Source organism: Cyprinus carpio, chromosome B13 (assembly GCF_018340385.1).
Source record: "Cyprinus carpio isolate SPL01 chromosome B13, ASM1834038v1, whole genome shotgun sequence".
NCBI lineage: Eukaryota > Metazoa > Chordata > Actinopteri > Cypriniformes > Cyprinidae > Cyprinus > Cyprinus carpio.
This window is the reverse complement of record NC_056609.1, coordinates 651,352-667,570: the sequence shown is the minus strand read 5'-3', so window position 1 is coordinate 667,570 and position 16,219 is coordinate 651,352. Positions and strand designations below refer to the sequence as shown.

At 38.9% G+C, this 16,219-nt stretch overlaps 1 protein-coding gene across 1 annotated transcript; it reads left to right on the top strand.

Moving 5' to 3' along the window:
- Positions 1-2,041: 2,041 nt before the first annotated feature.
- On the top strand, positions 2,042-15,995 carry LOC109054297 (chitin synthase chs-2-like). Its single transcript, XM_042736191.1, has 19 exons — positions 2,042-2,198; positions 3,485-3,620; positions 5,362-5,547; positions 6,651-7,747; positions 7,854-7,955; positions 8,138-8,302; positions 8,414-8,561; positions 8,669-8,734; positions 9,063-9,297; positions 9,766-9,966; positions 10,992-11,276; positions 11,576-11,755; positions 11,849-12,392; positions 12,486-12,625; positions 12,863-13,218; positions 14,240-14,350; positions 14,434-14,651; positions 15,516-15,582; positions 15,717-15,995. The coding sequence occupies exons 1-19, from the start codon at positions 2,152-2,154 to the stop codon at positions 15,783-15,785; spliced, it is 4,353 nt and encodes a 1,450-aa protein (XP_042592125.1). The 5' UTR covers positions 2,042-2,151; the 3' UTR covers positions 15,786-15,995.
- Positions 15,996-16,219: the final 224 nt, after the last annotated feature.

Here is a 16,219-nt window from a genome sequence, read left to right as displayed (position 1 = left end):
AATGCCATCAATAAAATGCACGTGGTCCATAACATACACCTGCCCATACCATAACCCCACCACCACCATGGGCCACTCGATCCACAACATTGACATCAGCAAACTGCTCACCCACACGGCGCCATACACGCTGTCTGCCATCTGCCCTGTACAGTGAAAACCAGGATTCATCCGTGAAGAGAACACCTCTCCAAAGTTCCAGATGCCATCTAATGAGAGTATCTGTCCACTCAAGTCGGTTACGACAACAAACTGCAGTCAGATCGAGACCCCGATGAGGACGACGAGCATGCAGATGAGCTTCCTTGAGATGGTTTCTGACAGTTTGTACAGAAATTCTTTGGTTATATAAACCGATTTTTGCAGCAGCTGTCCGGGTGGCTGGTCTCAGAGGATCTTGGAGGTGAAGATGCTGGATGTGGAAGTCCTGGGCTGGTGTGGTTACACATGGTCTGCGGTTGTGAGGCTGGTAGGATGTACTGCCAAATTCTCTGAAACGCCTAATCAGCATCTTGATATGCCACATCTGTGAGGTGGATGGATTATCTCAGCAAAGGAGAAGTGCTCACTAACACAGATTTATACAGATTTGTGAACAGTATTTGAGAGAAACAGGCCTTTTGTGTGCATAGAAAAAGTCTTAGATCTTTGAGTTCAGCTCATGAAAAATGGGGGCAAAAACAAAAGTGTTGTGTTCATAATTTTGTTCAATGTATGTGGACCACATTTGGTTTACACCCTGATTAACGTTTCTCGATTGTGGCACATTTTTGCCAAAGGTGGACCACATTTGGTTGGCACTATTTGGGCCATATACACTATTTACCACATGGTCCACTTTAGGGTCACATTCAGATTACACATTGCCACACATCCCCACATCTTTGCCTACAGAGGGCAACTACAGGCTTACATCCATTTTGTACAGGCCATAAGAAGACCACAAGTGCTGTATCATCGCCTTAAGTTATATATATCCACTATAGTCTGACTCACAGTTGTCTTAATGTCTTCTGACGTGTGATTGTGTTTTTAGATGTCTTGTTGGGTATTGTGTTGTCAGGTTTGTCATTTGTTCTGCACTTCCTAGCCAGTGTATGTTCTGTAGACATTTTCCAGACTGCCTTCTGAATACCTGGAGCTGAGGAAGATTGTTTAGTAATAAGGAGCAATAGCTGATATGTGATTGATCTGCGTCCAGCTGCTAGTTATTCCAAAGTCTTCTCCCTGTCAGTCCATGAGCATTTAGCCATAAAACAACCATCAAAGAAGGTTTTCAGGACGGAGAACTGCAAACTTACACCCTAATATGCTGGCAGGGTCAACTCATGTTTCATGATTAAAATCCCACCTTTCATGATCCCCAGCTCCTTGAAACGGATGCTAATAATGATGGTGATGGTGTGGTTGGTATGTTAGTGTCACACAAAAGAAAGAGTATTTGATAAAAGAGGCAAACTGTTGAGATATCGTGATTATTGTATAACAGATCTAAATCTACAGGTATCTGTTTTATCAGAGGACATCTTTATCTATTCTCAGTGTTATTTACTGCGTAATAAACTGTTGTGCGTCATTTATTTGTCTCCTAAGAAGCATGTATTAGTTATAAAACACTCATCTCCACCCTTGGACCCGACTCAGTATGTGTACTGTATATGTAAAATAAACAGCGTTTTCAATTAGAATTAAGCAGACACTCAAGGAATAGATTAATCAAGTAATTTCTTAAAGAAAATGTGTGTAATTCCTGTTCTTAACATTAATGTAATGAGTGAACATTTTGGGGGGATTTACAAATTAAAGTGGTCCTGAAAGCAGCTGAAATGAGAAACTGCTGATTTTTAAGGTCCTTCCCTTCAATATTCATAAAATGTTCAATACTTTATATTCTAACATTAGGATATATGGAATATTATGGTCATGTTATAAGTAGGAATGAACTTTGGTCAGAGATATAAACATGTTTTCCGATCAGAGATGTAATAAGGATGTTGAGCTGGGATGAATCTCACAGATCTTTGAACTCTTTTATGGCCCTGAGCGCACTGATATTGCACCCATAACTTCAGGTGAGATTTAAGTCAGCTCTGTCTGGTAAGCACGACATAGTCCAGCACCGCTTCATGGAGTAAGCGTCAGCGTTTGGAAATGGAGGAACTGAAGCAGCGGGGACGCAAGAGGGAAGGCCGTCACAGGTGAAAGACATGCCATCATTAATATAATCAATCATCTGTTCACAGTCACAGTTTAAAAGCTTTTCAGTGGTAAAATATGTTGAATTCATCATGAACACAAAGCAGTGCTTTTATTTGAAAGTTAAACTCAATCCGGTACCACATTCAAACATAAGATTTAAAATATTTTATGTTTATTATTTAGATTAAGATTTAAAAAAAAAAAAAAAAACATTTAATCTTGAGTAAGACAGCTGGATTAAAGTTTCACTATAGACTGTCATTTGGACATTAGAAGTAGTTAGACATAAATTACCTGTGTGTGTGTGCACTGTAAAACGTGTAATTGTTACATTACAGAGCTATTTACACCTGATCTTACCCTTACATTTAGTTTTGATGGTGTAACCTAATATATTTAGGTTAATTCACTAATGCTAAGTAACATTGTTTATTTATTCTTTTTTTTTTTTTTTTTTTTTTTGTTGTGTGTAATTTTTTGTTTTATGTTAGCACATTTTTAGGACATTTTTTTTTTTTTTTTTTTTTATATGTAATAATTTGTAATTTTAAATTGTTTATTTATTTTCTGTTTGAAATTTTTATTAAATTTATTTTTTATAGAATGAAGTTTTACATTTAGGTTGATTCACTAATGTTAAGAAACATTATTTGAAATGTAGGTGTTACACATGAAGCCCATTTTTAGGTTACTGTTTTTTCAGTGTGTGTGTGTGTGTGTGTGTGTGTGTGTGTGTGTGTGTGTGTGTGTACAGACAGTATATATAGTAATATGCTACTTAGTAAATTAATACTGACGTAATATGACAATATTTATAACATTCCTTTTGTCTTGTCTTTATGTGTTTAATTACCTCTTAAATTCTCCAAACTGAGTAGTTACATTTATACATATTTATATAGATATATATCTACTGGTATACAACCAGGAAAGGTTACATGTCAGTGGTGTTTGGTGAATGCCATTCTCACTTAAGATAAATGAGTGCATTAAGCAATAAGGCCTGAAAGTGTCATATCGTAAATTTATGTTGTTAAGTATGAAAAGCTGTGGTGTGACTGTCTGTTTTTACAATATAAAACACAATTTATACAACAGAGCATTATTGCTTATAAAATGGTAACTACAGATTAAAATTATTATGGACATAAACTGTTTTACACATGTAGTTCACAACACGCTGAACTGATATAATGCACATTAATTTTACATTTAATCATGAGGAGAACACACAGGTCTTTTCTTCAGTCTGAGTTTTGACCTTTCACAATGACTGTCTGCACAGGGACACCTGGGACCCGTTCCAGCTGAACCCGATCGGAGCCGAAAAAGAGAAGAAGAGAACACTCTTTCGAATTCTGCAGAACCTGGTGGCCGTTATCGTGGGCCTGCTCGTGTTGGTTAGCGGGGTTATGAGCAAGGTGAATGATAACCATTACATGCTCATAAATATTTATAGAGGATAATTGCACCACCGCCCATTACTGTTTACTCAGAGTGATTGTGTGTCTCCATGCTGACGTGTACATTAAGGAACATCTCATGCTTATGGATACATTCGTGCCAGTGTCTGTGAGCGCACACACATTGCTGTTGAGTCATTGAATTATTTTTATCTTAATTGACCAAATACTAAGAAGGACTTGGGCAAATGCCAAGTAAACCATTATTCACTTCAAATACATAAAATATAACAAAATCTGACTCCAAATTCAATAAAAAGGAAATCTTACATTTACCTGGGCCATGAAGAGGAAGCCACATCTGCTAAACAAACAGCAACAACAACGTTTTTTTCTAAGCATTTTTTTAGAAGGAAAATAATAATAAATATAGCTGCAAGCAGCGATTATTCAAGCACTTAAAGGCCTTCATGGCTTCTATGCTGTCAGGGGTCTCAGCCAACGTGAAATGTTTGGCTGACACCTGAACACATCCATGATGGAGAATATGATGCCACACACAAAGAGTAATGAAAAGGTTGAACTATATTACTTATATTATATTACAAACTAAGCATACTCTCACACACAGACACACATAGTTGAAGAAACAGATACTTGAAATAACTTACAAGTAATAAAATGCTTACTGGAAGTGTCTTTTTTATAATATGAACTTTTTTTTTCTTTCTCGTTTTGAAAATTGTTGATCTAGAGAGTCCAGAGAATTATACTGCAGTGGTTTAATTGCTTTTTAGTTAAAAACCTAGGACTAGTTCACAAAAGTAGTTTTTATTTAAAATAATATAAAATATTTAAAGAACAGTTGGATTGACAACTGTTCAGAATGAAGAGCTCTATCATATGATATGAATATCTAGTGTCTGAGTAAATATATGAGCATTTTTTTTTAGCAATTTGAGGCCATTTTCCATTTTGTGTCTATGACAAACGGTGTACGAGCTAGGGCCAAAAATCTCTGATATTTTAGTTTTCTTTTTGCGCTGTAGCGCCCCCCTTTTGCTGACTGGGATGAGACTTTGTCAACCTCTCCCCAAATTGAGCTCTACGATCTGGCCAAGTTTAAAGTCTCTAGGCCTTATGGTTTGGTCTGCACAATCAGTTTTACGGCAGAACAATAATAATAATAATAATAATACAAATCTTAACAATTACAAGATGGTTTCAGCACTGCATGCTTGAACCCCTAATTATGCAGGTAACATGTAAAGTACATTTTACATGCATAACTATGTCACATTAAGTGACCTTAACTACTATGAACTTATTGTGTTCATATTGTATTGCAAAACACTTCTGCTGCTATTGAGGTGGGATACGGGTAAAGTTAGGGACAGGCTTGGAGGTATGGGTAGGTTTAAGGGTGGGTTAAGGTGTAAGGGATGGGTCAACATTGTAATTATAAATTTATTTACATAAATTAATTACAGATGTAATTACATGCAAGTATCTTTAAAATAGAAGTACAATGTAAAAATATGTATGGTAGGCTACACAATAATTGTACCAAATGTTTAATTTAAATATAAGTACATAGTAGTTAAAGCCACTGAATATAAAGTTGGACCCTTTATTGGGTGACCTTGTTTCTTATTGTGGTTGCTGACTTTTTCATGCTCACATGACATGGAAGATTCAGTTATTCACAGATGATTTTGTGTAATGATCCAACGCATTAAAGGCATTTTTTGTATTGTAGGGCTCTCTGCTGGTTTTGATCACTCTGACCAGTCCAGTGTCTTTGAGAAACAATGTGGACAAACAGTTCTATACGCTGATGTTGATGTGTGTGCTAGTGATGCCAAACCTGCTGATGTTCCTGAAGTCTCTGTGGAAGTGTGTCTTCAAGAGCTATGTGGCCCCTAACCCAAGGACACTGGGAATCGTGAGTTGACATGATGCAGATTAACACATGAAAACACTCCTTTCCCAAATATTATATAGAAAAAGACATGCATAAGTCCAACAGTTCCTAATACGTGGTGAGCATGTAAATGGGTAATAAGGAATGAAAAGGGGAAGTCGAATGAGATGCATTGGACCATGAATCAGACAGGTAGAAATAGTTGGATAAATTACAAAGTAAACAGCTCACTTACTCAGATATCACTACTTTCTGATAAGTCCAAATCAAAATTTGAAATGACTTCAAGAAATGTGAGGTGGGAACGAGTAAAATCAAAGGCACATCTTCATGTGCAAGACCATCATAACACCTGCAGTGTTTACTGAGCATGTTGATGACTAATGCAAAAATGGTAGGTATACACAACATCTGAAATTTGTTACATTATTCTTATAAAGCAGGGGTTCAGGAGATCTACCTTCCTGCAGACTCCAACCTGCTCCAACAAACCTGTCTATAATTATCTGATAACCCTGAATGGCTTTGATTGTGTTGGAGCTGAAAACCTGTCTATAATTATCTGATAACCCTGAATGGCTTTGACTGTCCTGCAAAGATTCTTTCCAGCCTACTTCAACTGGAGCTGGAAAGTGGGTCCCCAGGAGCAGGGTTTAAGACCAATGCTCTGTAGCTCTCCAGGAACAGAGTTGGATAGCCCTCCTTTAAAGCACCACTAACAAAAATAAGCTAAAATGTGAGCTGACAAACTCTTTTAATGGGCAAACGATCTACTAGTTACCTAGATACCTGTAGCCCTGGGAACTGGCTGTCCAGTTAATCAACCACTTAGACCTGGTTGGACCAACCAAAGAGCTTGAAAGACCAGCTTTGAAACCTATGCAAAACCAAGCTGAATTTATTTGGATTTTCCAGCAGGTTAAACATACCAGACGATCATTTAGTGTAGGATGCTCACTCAGTCTGCTCATGCTGTTATACAAACCCTGAATGGCTTTGATTGTGTTGGAACTCCTTGTGTAGCTCCTGTATTTCAGACATGCATGAACAGATGAAATCTGTACCTTGAATGCTATGGAAATCTCAGTGTGCACATGTAATGATTGTTGTCAACGCTTCTGCAGATGTGTGGGATTGAGAGTCTGGTGGCCGTGGGGACTGCGATCCTGGTGCTCATTGTGATGCCTAAGCTTGACATTTTAACAAACCTCTGCATCCCCGGAGGCATCTGCATCCTTTCAGCCGTGTTTCAGATTGCCTTCCGATTGCAGACACAGAGCTGGATGATCCTCTACCCCATATGCTCCCTCATCCTAGTGCTCAGCGGCTACGTTCTACTGGCGGTCGACTACTACGTGAGACAGTCCTCTTATGTGCCAGGACAAGTAGTAGGTAGCTACATTTATGTAGGCATTGCAATTTTTGCATCGCTGCTGGTTTCTCTGAACTGGTGGGAGAACCCTTTTCAGGCCAGCACTAACATTCAGGAAATGCTGAGCGAACTGGACACTTTCCGAGATGCCATTTATCTCTTCACCAGCCTCATTCGAATAGCACTGACCTTGGGAGTGTACTTTCTGTATAACTGCCTGATTGTTGAAGCCGATGCTCGGATTAACTGGGATGCTTTCACCAAAGCCAGTAAAGGCACGGTAGAGATAGGTCTTGGGGTGTTTTTCCTGCAGGCATTCTGCTCTGCTGCCTGCCACTGGTTTGGAGTCGTGGCCTGCAAGATCCACTCAATGACGTTTGCTTTTGCTCTGCCCGTGTCGTTAACTGGTCCAGCGACGCTAATCCTGGGCATGATACTGTTCTTGACACAAGCTGAAAGTTTGGTCCCTTCATCACAAGCTACTTACTTATATATCCCCAGCGAAAATTTTACAATTAAAACTCCTTTCTGGACATTTTGTCATGAACTTGAAACTCTCAAAGACGTCAACACCACCCCAGTCGTGATGCTGGAAATTTCCTATAGTATCTGCAAAACGTCACTCAACAACCCGAACGCTATGTGGCCTTTCTCCATGTTGGCACTGGAGGGGGTCTGCATGTGGCTCGGCCTGGTCTCATGCACATATTATGTGTGGAAAATCAAGGTGCAGAGGATCGAACGCACGTCCCAACTTTTTGTACGCCGCCTGTATGAATCCGCCTTCATTGACCTGTCTATGTTGCTGAACACGAAAATGAAAGCAGTTCGTACGGCAAACAAGGAGAGGTACATATAAAGCCATGATGTCTATGAAATGATACACAAAATACAGAACAAGTGCATGAATTTAGTCAAAATCTGATTGTTTCCTTTCCTTCTTTCTGTCATGTAGTAGTGGTAACGATGAAGTGGAAAACTGTGTCATTTACCTTTGTGCAACAATGTGGCATGAAACATACGATGAGATGCTGAAAATCATGACTTCAATGTTCAGGTATGTATACAAGTGATGGATGGGTATTACAAATATATTTCAGGTCAAAGCCCAGTCGACAGAAACCCCTTACGCAAAGAAAACACCTAGTTGTAAATGATGGTTAAGGCTTTTCTTCACCTAAGGGGTTTTAAACAACAAGCAGCAGTTCTTCATTCGTTTGGCTTGTTTGTTGGTTTCAGATTGGACAGATACCGAGGGGATCCGAAGGAGGAACACAAGGACTGCTTTGACTTTGAATGCCATATTTATGTTGACGATGGCTTCATGTTAGAAAAAGACACGGAGACAAAGCTTGTCAACTCCTATGTCTGCGACCTTATACAAGTAGTCATGGAGGTGTACAGGTAAGGCAAAGGTTTCCTGTCCGTGATCAGCAAACAGACTGAACAGACTGATGTCAATGATATATATTTCACAACCAACTGTAAACTAAATTTCACAATTTTTGCCTTCAAGGTATTTACAAATAAGGAGCCTGATGAAGTTTCCATCATTGAAACACCATATGGTGGTCGTCTTGTGATTGTCATGCCAGAGGGAAACATGCTTTACATCCACATTAAAGACAAACAACTGATTCGAAACAAAAAGAGATGGTCACAGGTGAACATCAAAATCGTATTCCTTAGTATGAAAAATAATTCAGTCTTTGCAACAGTGTTCATTTTCAACATTTACCTTAATCTGACTGAGCATGTGTGCATTTTCAGATCATGTACCTGTATTACCTGCTTGGCTGGAAAGGATACAATGTAAAAAACCCTCAGAAAATAACAGTAAGTTTTTTCTGTTTGATTTTCTTTTCGTATTGAGCATGCGGTCACTAGTGATGTTGGATAAGTCAAGCTTCACTACTGCTATTGCTCATATGTTGGTTTACTGATTCAAATAAACCCCTATCCCCCTTTGCATAAATCATACCTCTTTAAAGTGATCAAACATGGACAAAAAATGTCCCACACACTTATATTGAAGGAGGGAACTGAGCTATATCTAGAGACCGGAGAGACACAAAGGAGGAACCTTTTGACCTGAGGCAAACCTAGAAACAGATGACCTAGTGAGCACATATGGCTGAAGATAACTGTTTTTGTGTTTTTACAGAGACAAAACAATCCGAGTCGTGCCAGTCTCATATCATTAGATGGTGAAAGTTATTTGCTACCTTCTTATGACAATGACAGCAAGAGGAGGCATATATCTGATGACAACACCTATATCATGGCCTTGGATGGAGACACAGACTTCCACCCCGCCGCTCTGATTCTGCTCGTCGATCGTCTGAGAATGTATGACACCGTGGGTGCAGCCTGTGGACGAATCCACCCCACTGGAATGGGTAAAAATAATCTGTATTCAGAGAGAAAAATCAACAACAGAAATGGTCATATTTAAAAAAAAAAAAAAAAAAAACTTTGCTTATAGGGAATGTAGAATGTCAAATTTTATAACAGTATTAGATAAAACTCACAAAAACCTGTACATGACTTGAAAGGAAGAAAAAGCTGCAGTGTGGATTCTATAGCAGATAATCACGTGTCCTTTTATAGGCCTGCTATTCAAATGCTGATCAACATACAAAGTCCACTTACATAAAGGCTTCCAGGCAATCACTGCAGTTTTATATTAGCACTGCATACTAGAGCCTTCAAGATGATCAGAAAGCTAATCTCAACAACAAATGACAGCTAGCATTTACAATCTGATAACAGTGCTCAGCTATCTGAAAGACATGACCAGAATATAAAAATGCTCACATTCAGTATGTGCACCACACTCCATTCATGTTCTTCGGCCCATGTTTCAGGCCCAATGGTGTGGTATCAGAAGTTCGAGTACGCAGTGGGTCACTGGCTTCAGAAGACGGCGGAGCACGTGTTTGGGTCAGTTCTGTGCAGTCCAGGCTGTTTCAGTCTGTTCAGAGGATCTGCACTGATGGACGACAACGTCCTGAAGCGATACACCACAAAAGCCACACGAGCCTCTGAGTATGTGCAGTATGACCAAGGTAAACCCTGTTTCTATAGCACTGGGTATCTCACTAGCATGCTAACTATCCACTAGAGGTCTCGTATAAGCTTAATAAATAACTTGCAGTTACATTATCTTACACATTTGACTTTACTGTCTTAACAATCTTGTCATCCTATGAGACATACAGTATATCTGAATAGCCTTTTCCTGGTATGTATTGACACTTGTCACATCTAGTACTGCAGTGTTCGTAAATGCCTAATGGGTGAAAATGTGTCTTCTTTTGGGACTTATTTCACCCAACTGCAGGGGAATGGCTAAAAAAAGGCTTATCCCACATGTCAATACCATGCTACCTGTTAATATTTAACAAAGAATATTTAGGGCCAGATTTACTAACAGCTTGCATAAGATTTACTAAAGACGTGAAGTGAAGAATTAGCTCTGAAAAGGCGTGGACGCAGTTATTTTTGCGCCTGACCTTATCGAATATGCATTTGTAGGGGTTTCCCTTTCAGACGCAAAATTTATGGTAGGAGAATCATGCAATGCAATTAACTTATGTTTATGCTCGTCAAATTACTTGCATTTGCACCACTATTTAATGCCCATAAAAGCATGTCTTAATGCAGACGGTAATTTGCGGTGCTCTTGGTAGATTGTGCTGGTCATTATGGAAATGGTCTGACTGTGTTCTTTAATGTGCACATTGTCAGTAAATCACAAGCAGAATTTCCCCCTCCCATTGTTGCTTTTATGGAATTGCGCTCTTATGCAAATTTTCCCTGTAAATCCGATCCATAATGTCTACACATATGACACAGATCTAATATTTTACATCCAAATTCAGAAGCAGCTAGCAATGTAATTTAATAAATATGACAAGGTTACATCAACTTTTGTTAACACTTTTTTTCCGTGCCTCTGTTCTGTATAGTAGATTGTTAGCGAGACTTACTGTATCTGATGTTTCGGTGTAGTTGATTATGTATGAATGTTGAGAGTCGGGTTCCTCTGTGCTCCACCAGTTCATCATGTTACTCATCCGCTCACATTTAGGTGAGGACCGTTGGCTGTGCACTCTTCTCCTGCAGCAGGGCTGGCGGGTGGAGTATAATGCTGCTTCAGATGCTTTCACCAACTCTCCACAAGAGTTCAAAGAGTTTTACAACCAGAGGCGTCGATGGGGTCCTTCAACACTGGCCAACACTCTCGATCTGCTCCACAGCGGGAAAGACACAGTCAAGAGGAACACCTCCATATCCATCCTCTACATCTTATATCAGACCTTCACTGTGGCTTCCTCCATCCTGGGACCTGCCTCTGTCACCCTCATGGTAGCAGGTAAATATTCAAAGAATGGGTAAGGATGTATTATGGAGGTTTGACTGTCCTGCTGGAAATGTCATTTAAACCAGCTTCTGATGGGGCAGAGGCTGTCCTGGTAGACTACTTGGTCAACCTGTTTAGGGCTTGTGTATTGCCCAATCTGGTAGAGACCTGGTTGAGCTGGTTAACATGCCAGTCAAAAATTGGTTTACCAACCTGAACGTCTTAGGCTGGAATGACCTGGTCAAAAATACATCTCTGTGAATATATAAATGTATGGAAACTGATGATTTTCTCTTTCATTTCCATTTTAGGAGCTTTCCAATTTGTGTTTGGAATTGAAGGCACTCTTTCCATAATAATTGCTGTTGTACCACCAGCTGTTTACATGCTCATATGTTTTGTGGCCAAACCCAACTTCCAAATCACAATTGCTGCCATTCTCAGTGTCATATATGCGTTCCTGATGACTGCATCCTTCTTTTCCATTATTGGTAATCATTGCTAATTATCTTTTGCGTGTGTGTTTGTGTGTGTGTTTAAAACATGCTTGGTGATATTCCATTTCATTGGATGTCTTATTTTAGGTGACATGGTTAAACAGGGAACATTTATAACTCCTACTGGACTCTTCCTGGTGTCTGGTGCGATCCTTTACATGGTGACAGCTATTCTTCACCCTCAAGAGTGCACTTTGATTATCTATGGTCTGATGTACTTCATCTGCATCCCCAGTGGATATCTCCTCCTCACCATATATTCCCTTGTCAATATGCACATTGTCTCTTGGGGCACTCGAGAATCCAACAAGGCGAAGGAGCAGAAAAAGCATGTGGGTGTTGTGTGCAATCGCGACTGCAGAATGTGCTGTTGGGATGTGAAAATCCAAGTCACTCAAGAGACAGAAAATCTAGTCCTTCAACAAATCCAGCAAGCCGTCAATCCAAACACACCTGCTGCCAAAACTGAGCCAGAAGAGGCAAAGGCTGAGAGCACCCATGAAGTCCAGGACAGTTTAGATGCGAACAAACACATCCTTGACTACAAAGAGGAGATGTCTCGTAAGAAGGACTATTCCAAAGAGAATCTCAACAAGGACAATGAGGAAAAAGACAGTTGCTCTGATAAAAGGTAAAGACTATGAACATGTGTTAGGATAACATTTTCCATGCTGCTGAAAAGTTCTTATATTTCCCCAACTGTTGCTTCAAATTAATCTTACAGTGGGAGTTCCAAAAGCTGTGAGAAAAAAGCAGACCCATTTTACGAAGACACAGACTATGATGAAGATGATGACGACGATGATGATTATGATTACAATGATTTCGATACTCTGGAGCCGAAAGAAGTTGTGCCTGAGAGTGGTAAGAGATGACATCTTTGCGATCCATTCCTACAGGTTTCTCTCTTATCTAGCACACGTGATTCATGATCATCTTGTCAGTACAAAGTTCTATGAACTAAATGGGTGTCTCAGATTAGTAATGGAATGAGAATCTCTGATTCAAACCGCATAAACCTTTCAAACGTACACTATTCTGAGTGTAGGCTTGGTCTGTGCACTGAATTATTGTTTAAGTTGTTCTTATTCAACTGGACAGACTGGGTGGAGCCCGTGAAGAAAGAGTTCCTGAAGAAACTGACATATGCAAATCTGAAGAGAAACCTTCAGGAGCAGATCCGATACACACTGAGAAACAAGAACCAGGAGGATCTGTGCGAGGAACTGGTGTCGATTCTCACAGACACCCTGAACGAGGAGCTGAGGGATAAAGTGGGTCCTGAGGACGTCTTGAATGTGAGTCAGCTGGAGGAACTGCAGTATGCTCTGAACGAAGCTGCCAGGCGCATCGTGAAGTCCAACCGCATCGAGAACGGAGCACAGCGACTGGAGAGGAGGGTCAAGAGGGCAATCGAAAGAACACTTGTGGCTCCACAGGTTGAGAAACTATCTGAGGTAATGATTTATGGATCGTTCACGTTCTAATGAGATTTACACAAGTATGACATGTTCCTGGATCTCCATTCCAATCAATGCATCAACACTTACCTCAGGGGTGTCCAAACTTTTTTTTAAATTACGAATATGGGACTACTGATATAAGCTTCTTGTATTTTATATTTACAATAAGCAAAATGATTAAAACAAATGGGAAAAAGAGGAGATATGGTAAGAAAGCATGAAGCTTGTGGTGTCAAAATGCCAGTCAAGTCTGAATTAAGATGCAATAGCAACATGTTATGACAACGACGTCTCAAATAATGTGACAGCAAATAAAAGTAAATGATAAACAAATGAGTGATCGTTACATTAGTGCACATCAGATACACTGAACACGGAAGCTCAAATGTGTATGACGCACTGGAACAGACCTCATTTTTATCGTACATCATACATGCACATTTCAACATCTTCTTTTCCTCTTAATAGTGTTTGGCAAACCCACTTAAAGGTTCATACTGCCTCCTACTCTACTCTACTCATGACAGCTGACGTAAGATAATGATCAGGCTTAGGAGAGCCAATACCGATCAGTTGAAAAAATGCTTGATCGGTTTGTACGTTACATTCAGGAATTGTTTCTGGCTTATGGAGATATGGTTGGCTTTGACTGGTTGACAGGAATAGTGTTCAAAGACCAACAAAGGATGTTGTATGTGCTAACTATCAGATGTTATCATTTAGCTTCATGATAAGGGTTAAAGTTAGGGCCTGGAACTAAACCAGTAATGAGTAGGAATTGATTAGGAATTTGGCTTACAAGGTTAGGTTGGCTTTAACTGGTTGACAGGAATACTGTTCCAAGATCAACAAATAATGTAAACTCGTTTGGGTTAATTGTGTTAGGAAACGCTTCAGTAGATTTTCAATGGATAAGTAATGCATTTGGCAAAATTAGCTGGTTGACTGCATTCAAAATGTCAAGTCTTTTATATGCAGCCAGATTATACTGTATATATGTTTCCTGTTTTACCAGGATGAACATGATTTCTGGAATAAACTGATAGAGCGTTATCTACTGCCCATACAAGATGACAAAGCTCACCTTGAGGAAGTGACACGGGAGCTAAAGTCGCTACGGAACAAGGTAAGTTTGGCAAGTGAATACTTCATAGCTCCTGGCCTCGCAACTTCATATACTAAATGAGAACTATTCTCTCTGTTTTGCAGGGAGTGTTTTTGTACTTCATAATTAATGTCCTATGGATTGTAGCAACGTTCTTCCTTCAGGCCATTGGCACTGATGTTCTGAGCATCAATATTCCAAAGTACTATCCCAACGGCACTTTGGCACCAGACCCCTTGAGGGTGGAGCCTCTGAGCTTGATGTTTCTGCTGTCATTCGCCCTTCTGCTCATCATTCAGTTCTTGGCTATGCTTTACCACAGGTAAAACACGCATCACATACTGCCAAAGTGGCACCTGAACAATCAGTCTACTATATACACTGCCGTTCAAATATTAGATTTTTAATGGAGTCTCTTATGCTCATCAAGCTTATTTATTTGATCAAAAATACAGGAAAAAAAAATATATTGTGAAATATTTTTGCCATTTCTAATATTGGTTTCATATCTTAATATACTTTAAAATATAATTTATTTCTGTGATTACTCCAGTCTTCAGTGTCATGTGATCCTTCAGAAATCATTCTAAAATGCTGATTTATTATCAGTGTTGAAACTGTTTATTAATAATTTTCTCGGAACCTGTTCCTTGGAACCTACTTTTCCCATTCTTTGATTAATAAAAATTTTAAAAGAACAGCATTAATTAAAAATAGAAATGGAACAATATAAGTGTTTACTACTTTATATCCATTTAACACATCCTTGCTAAATAAATAATATGTACTAATTTCTTAAAAAAAAGAAAAAAAAATTAACAAAAACTGACCCCAAACTTTTGAATAGTAGTGTGTATTGTAACACAAAATTTCTATTTTAAATAAACACTGTTCTTTAAAAAAATATATATCAAAGAACTCTAAAAAAAAAAATAAGTATCACAGCCACACCCACCCCCCAATAAAAACTGCTATTTAAAATTGCAATAATATTTCACAATTTTTATCTTATCTCTGTAATTTGGATCAAATAGATGCAGCCTTGGTGAGCATAAGAGACTTATTTAAAAAAAAAAATTAAAAATCTTACTTATCCCAAACTGTTGAATGGCAGTGTATACATACACGCACAAATATGCGGAGCTTGATTATTTGAGATGTAAAGCCCTGTTGTTTCCCATTACAGAGTCTACACCCTGATCCATGTGGTTTCATACAGAAGCACAGAGAAAGACTACAAAGAAAAAGATGAGGCGAGTAACTGTGCTGCCATTTAGCCATGATTCAGGCTGCATATGAAGTGTTTCCTTCTGAAGCTGACTCCATGTTTACATTGATTTAAACTTGGATTAACACATTGTATTTACAATGTTTTTGTTCATCGCAGGAGGATGAAGAAGAGGGATTGGTCTTTGGGAATCCCCTTAATCTAACCGTCACTGCTGACGACCTGTAAAACGCTGATTCTTTTGCTCCTAGTTAGTGAAGTTACAGTGCAAGTGAATGATTTCTCATGCATGAAGAAGAAGATGAAGACAGATCAACACCACATGCCTGAAACTGGAGCTAGGATTTGTTTACTTTAGATGTTTGCACTGAATAACAGTCACATTTTATATGTATTCTAATGTATTAGTTTGTCAAATATTAAATGTTCTGTAACAAAGTCTTCTGGGCAACTTGGTTTCTGTGGAAAAACCGGATGAATCCTGTCATCATTTATTCACACACACTTTTCAAAAGCTCTATGCCTTTACTCCATAGAACGTGATTTATTTGTAGAATATCCTGACCATGTTCCACATGCATGGAATTATCTCCAGTATGACAACAACATAAATGTTACGTAAAGTCTTCTGAAGGTCTTGGACGGCTTTGTGTGAAGAAGAA

What these genes read in the sequence shown, in the direction of transcription:
- LOC109054297 (XM_042736191.1), top strand. Translation starts at nt 2,152, where the DNA reads ATGGAGGAACTGAAGCAGCGGGGACGCAAGAGGGAAGGCCGTCACAG. An exon ending in AATCCACCCCACTGGAATGG is followed by an intron (nt 9,298 to 9,765) that starts GTAAAAATAATC and finishes CCCATGTTTCAG; the next exon opens with GCCCAATGGTGTGGTATCAG. An exon ending in TAAAGTCGCTACGGAACAAG is followed by an intron (nt 14,351 to 14,433) that starts GTAAGTTTGGCA and finishes TCTGTTTTGCAG; the next exon opens with GGAGTGTTTTTGTACTTCAT.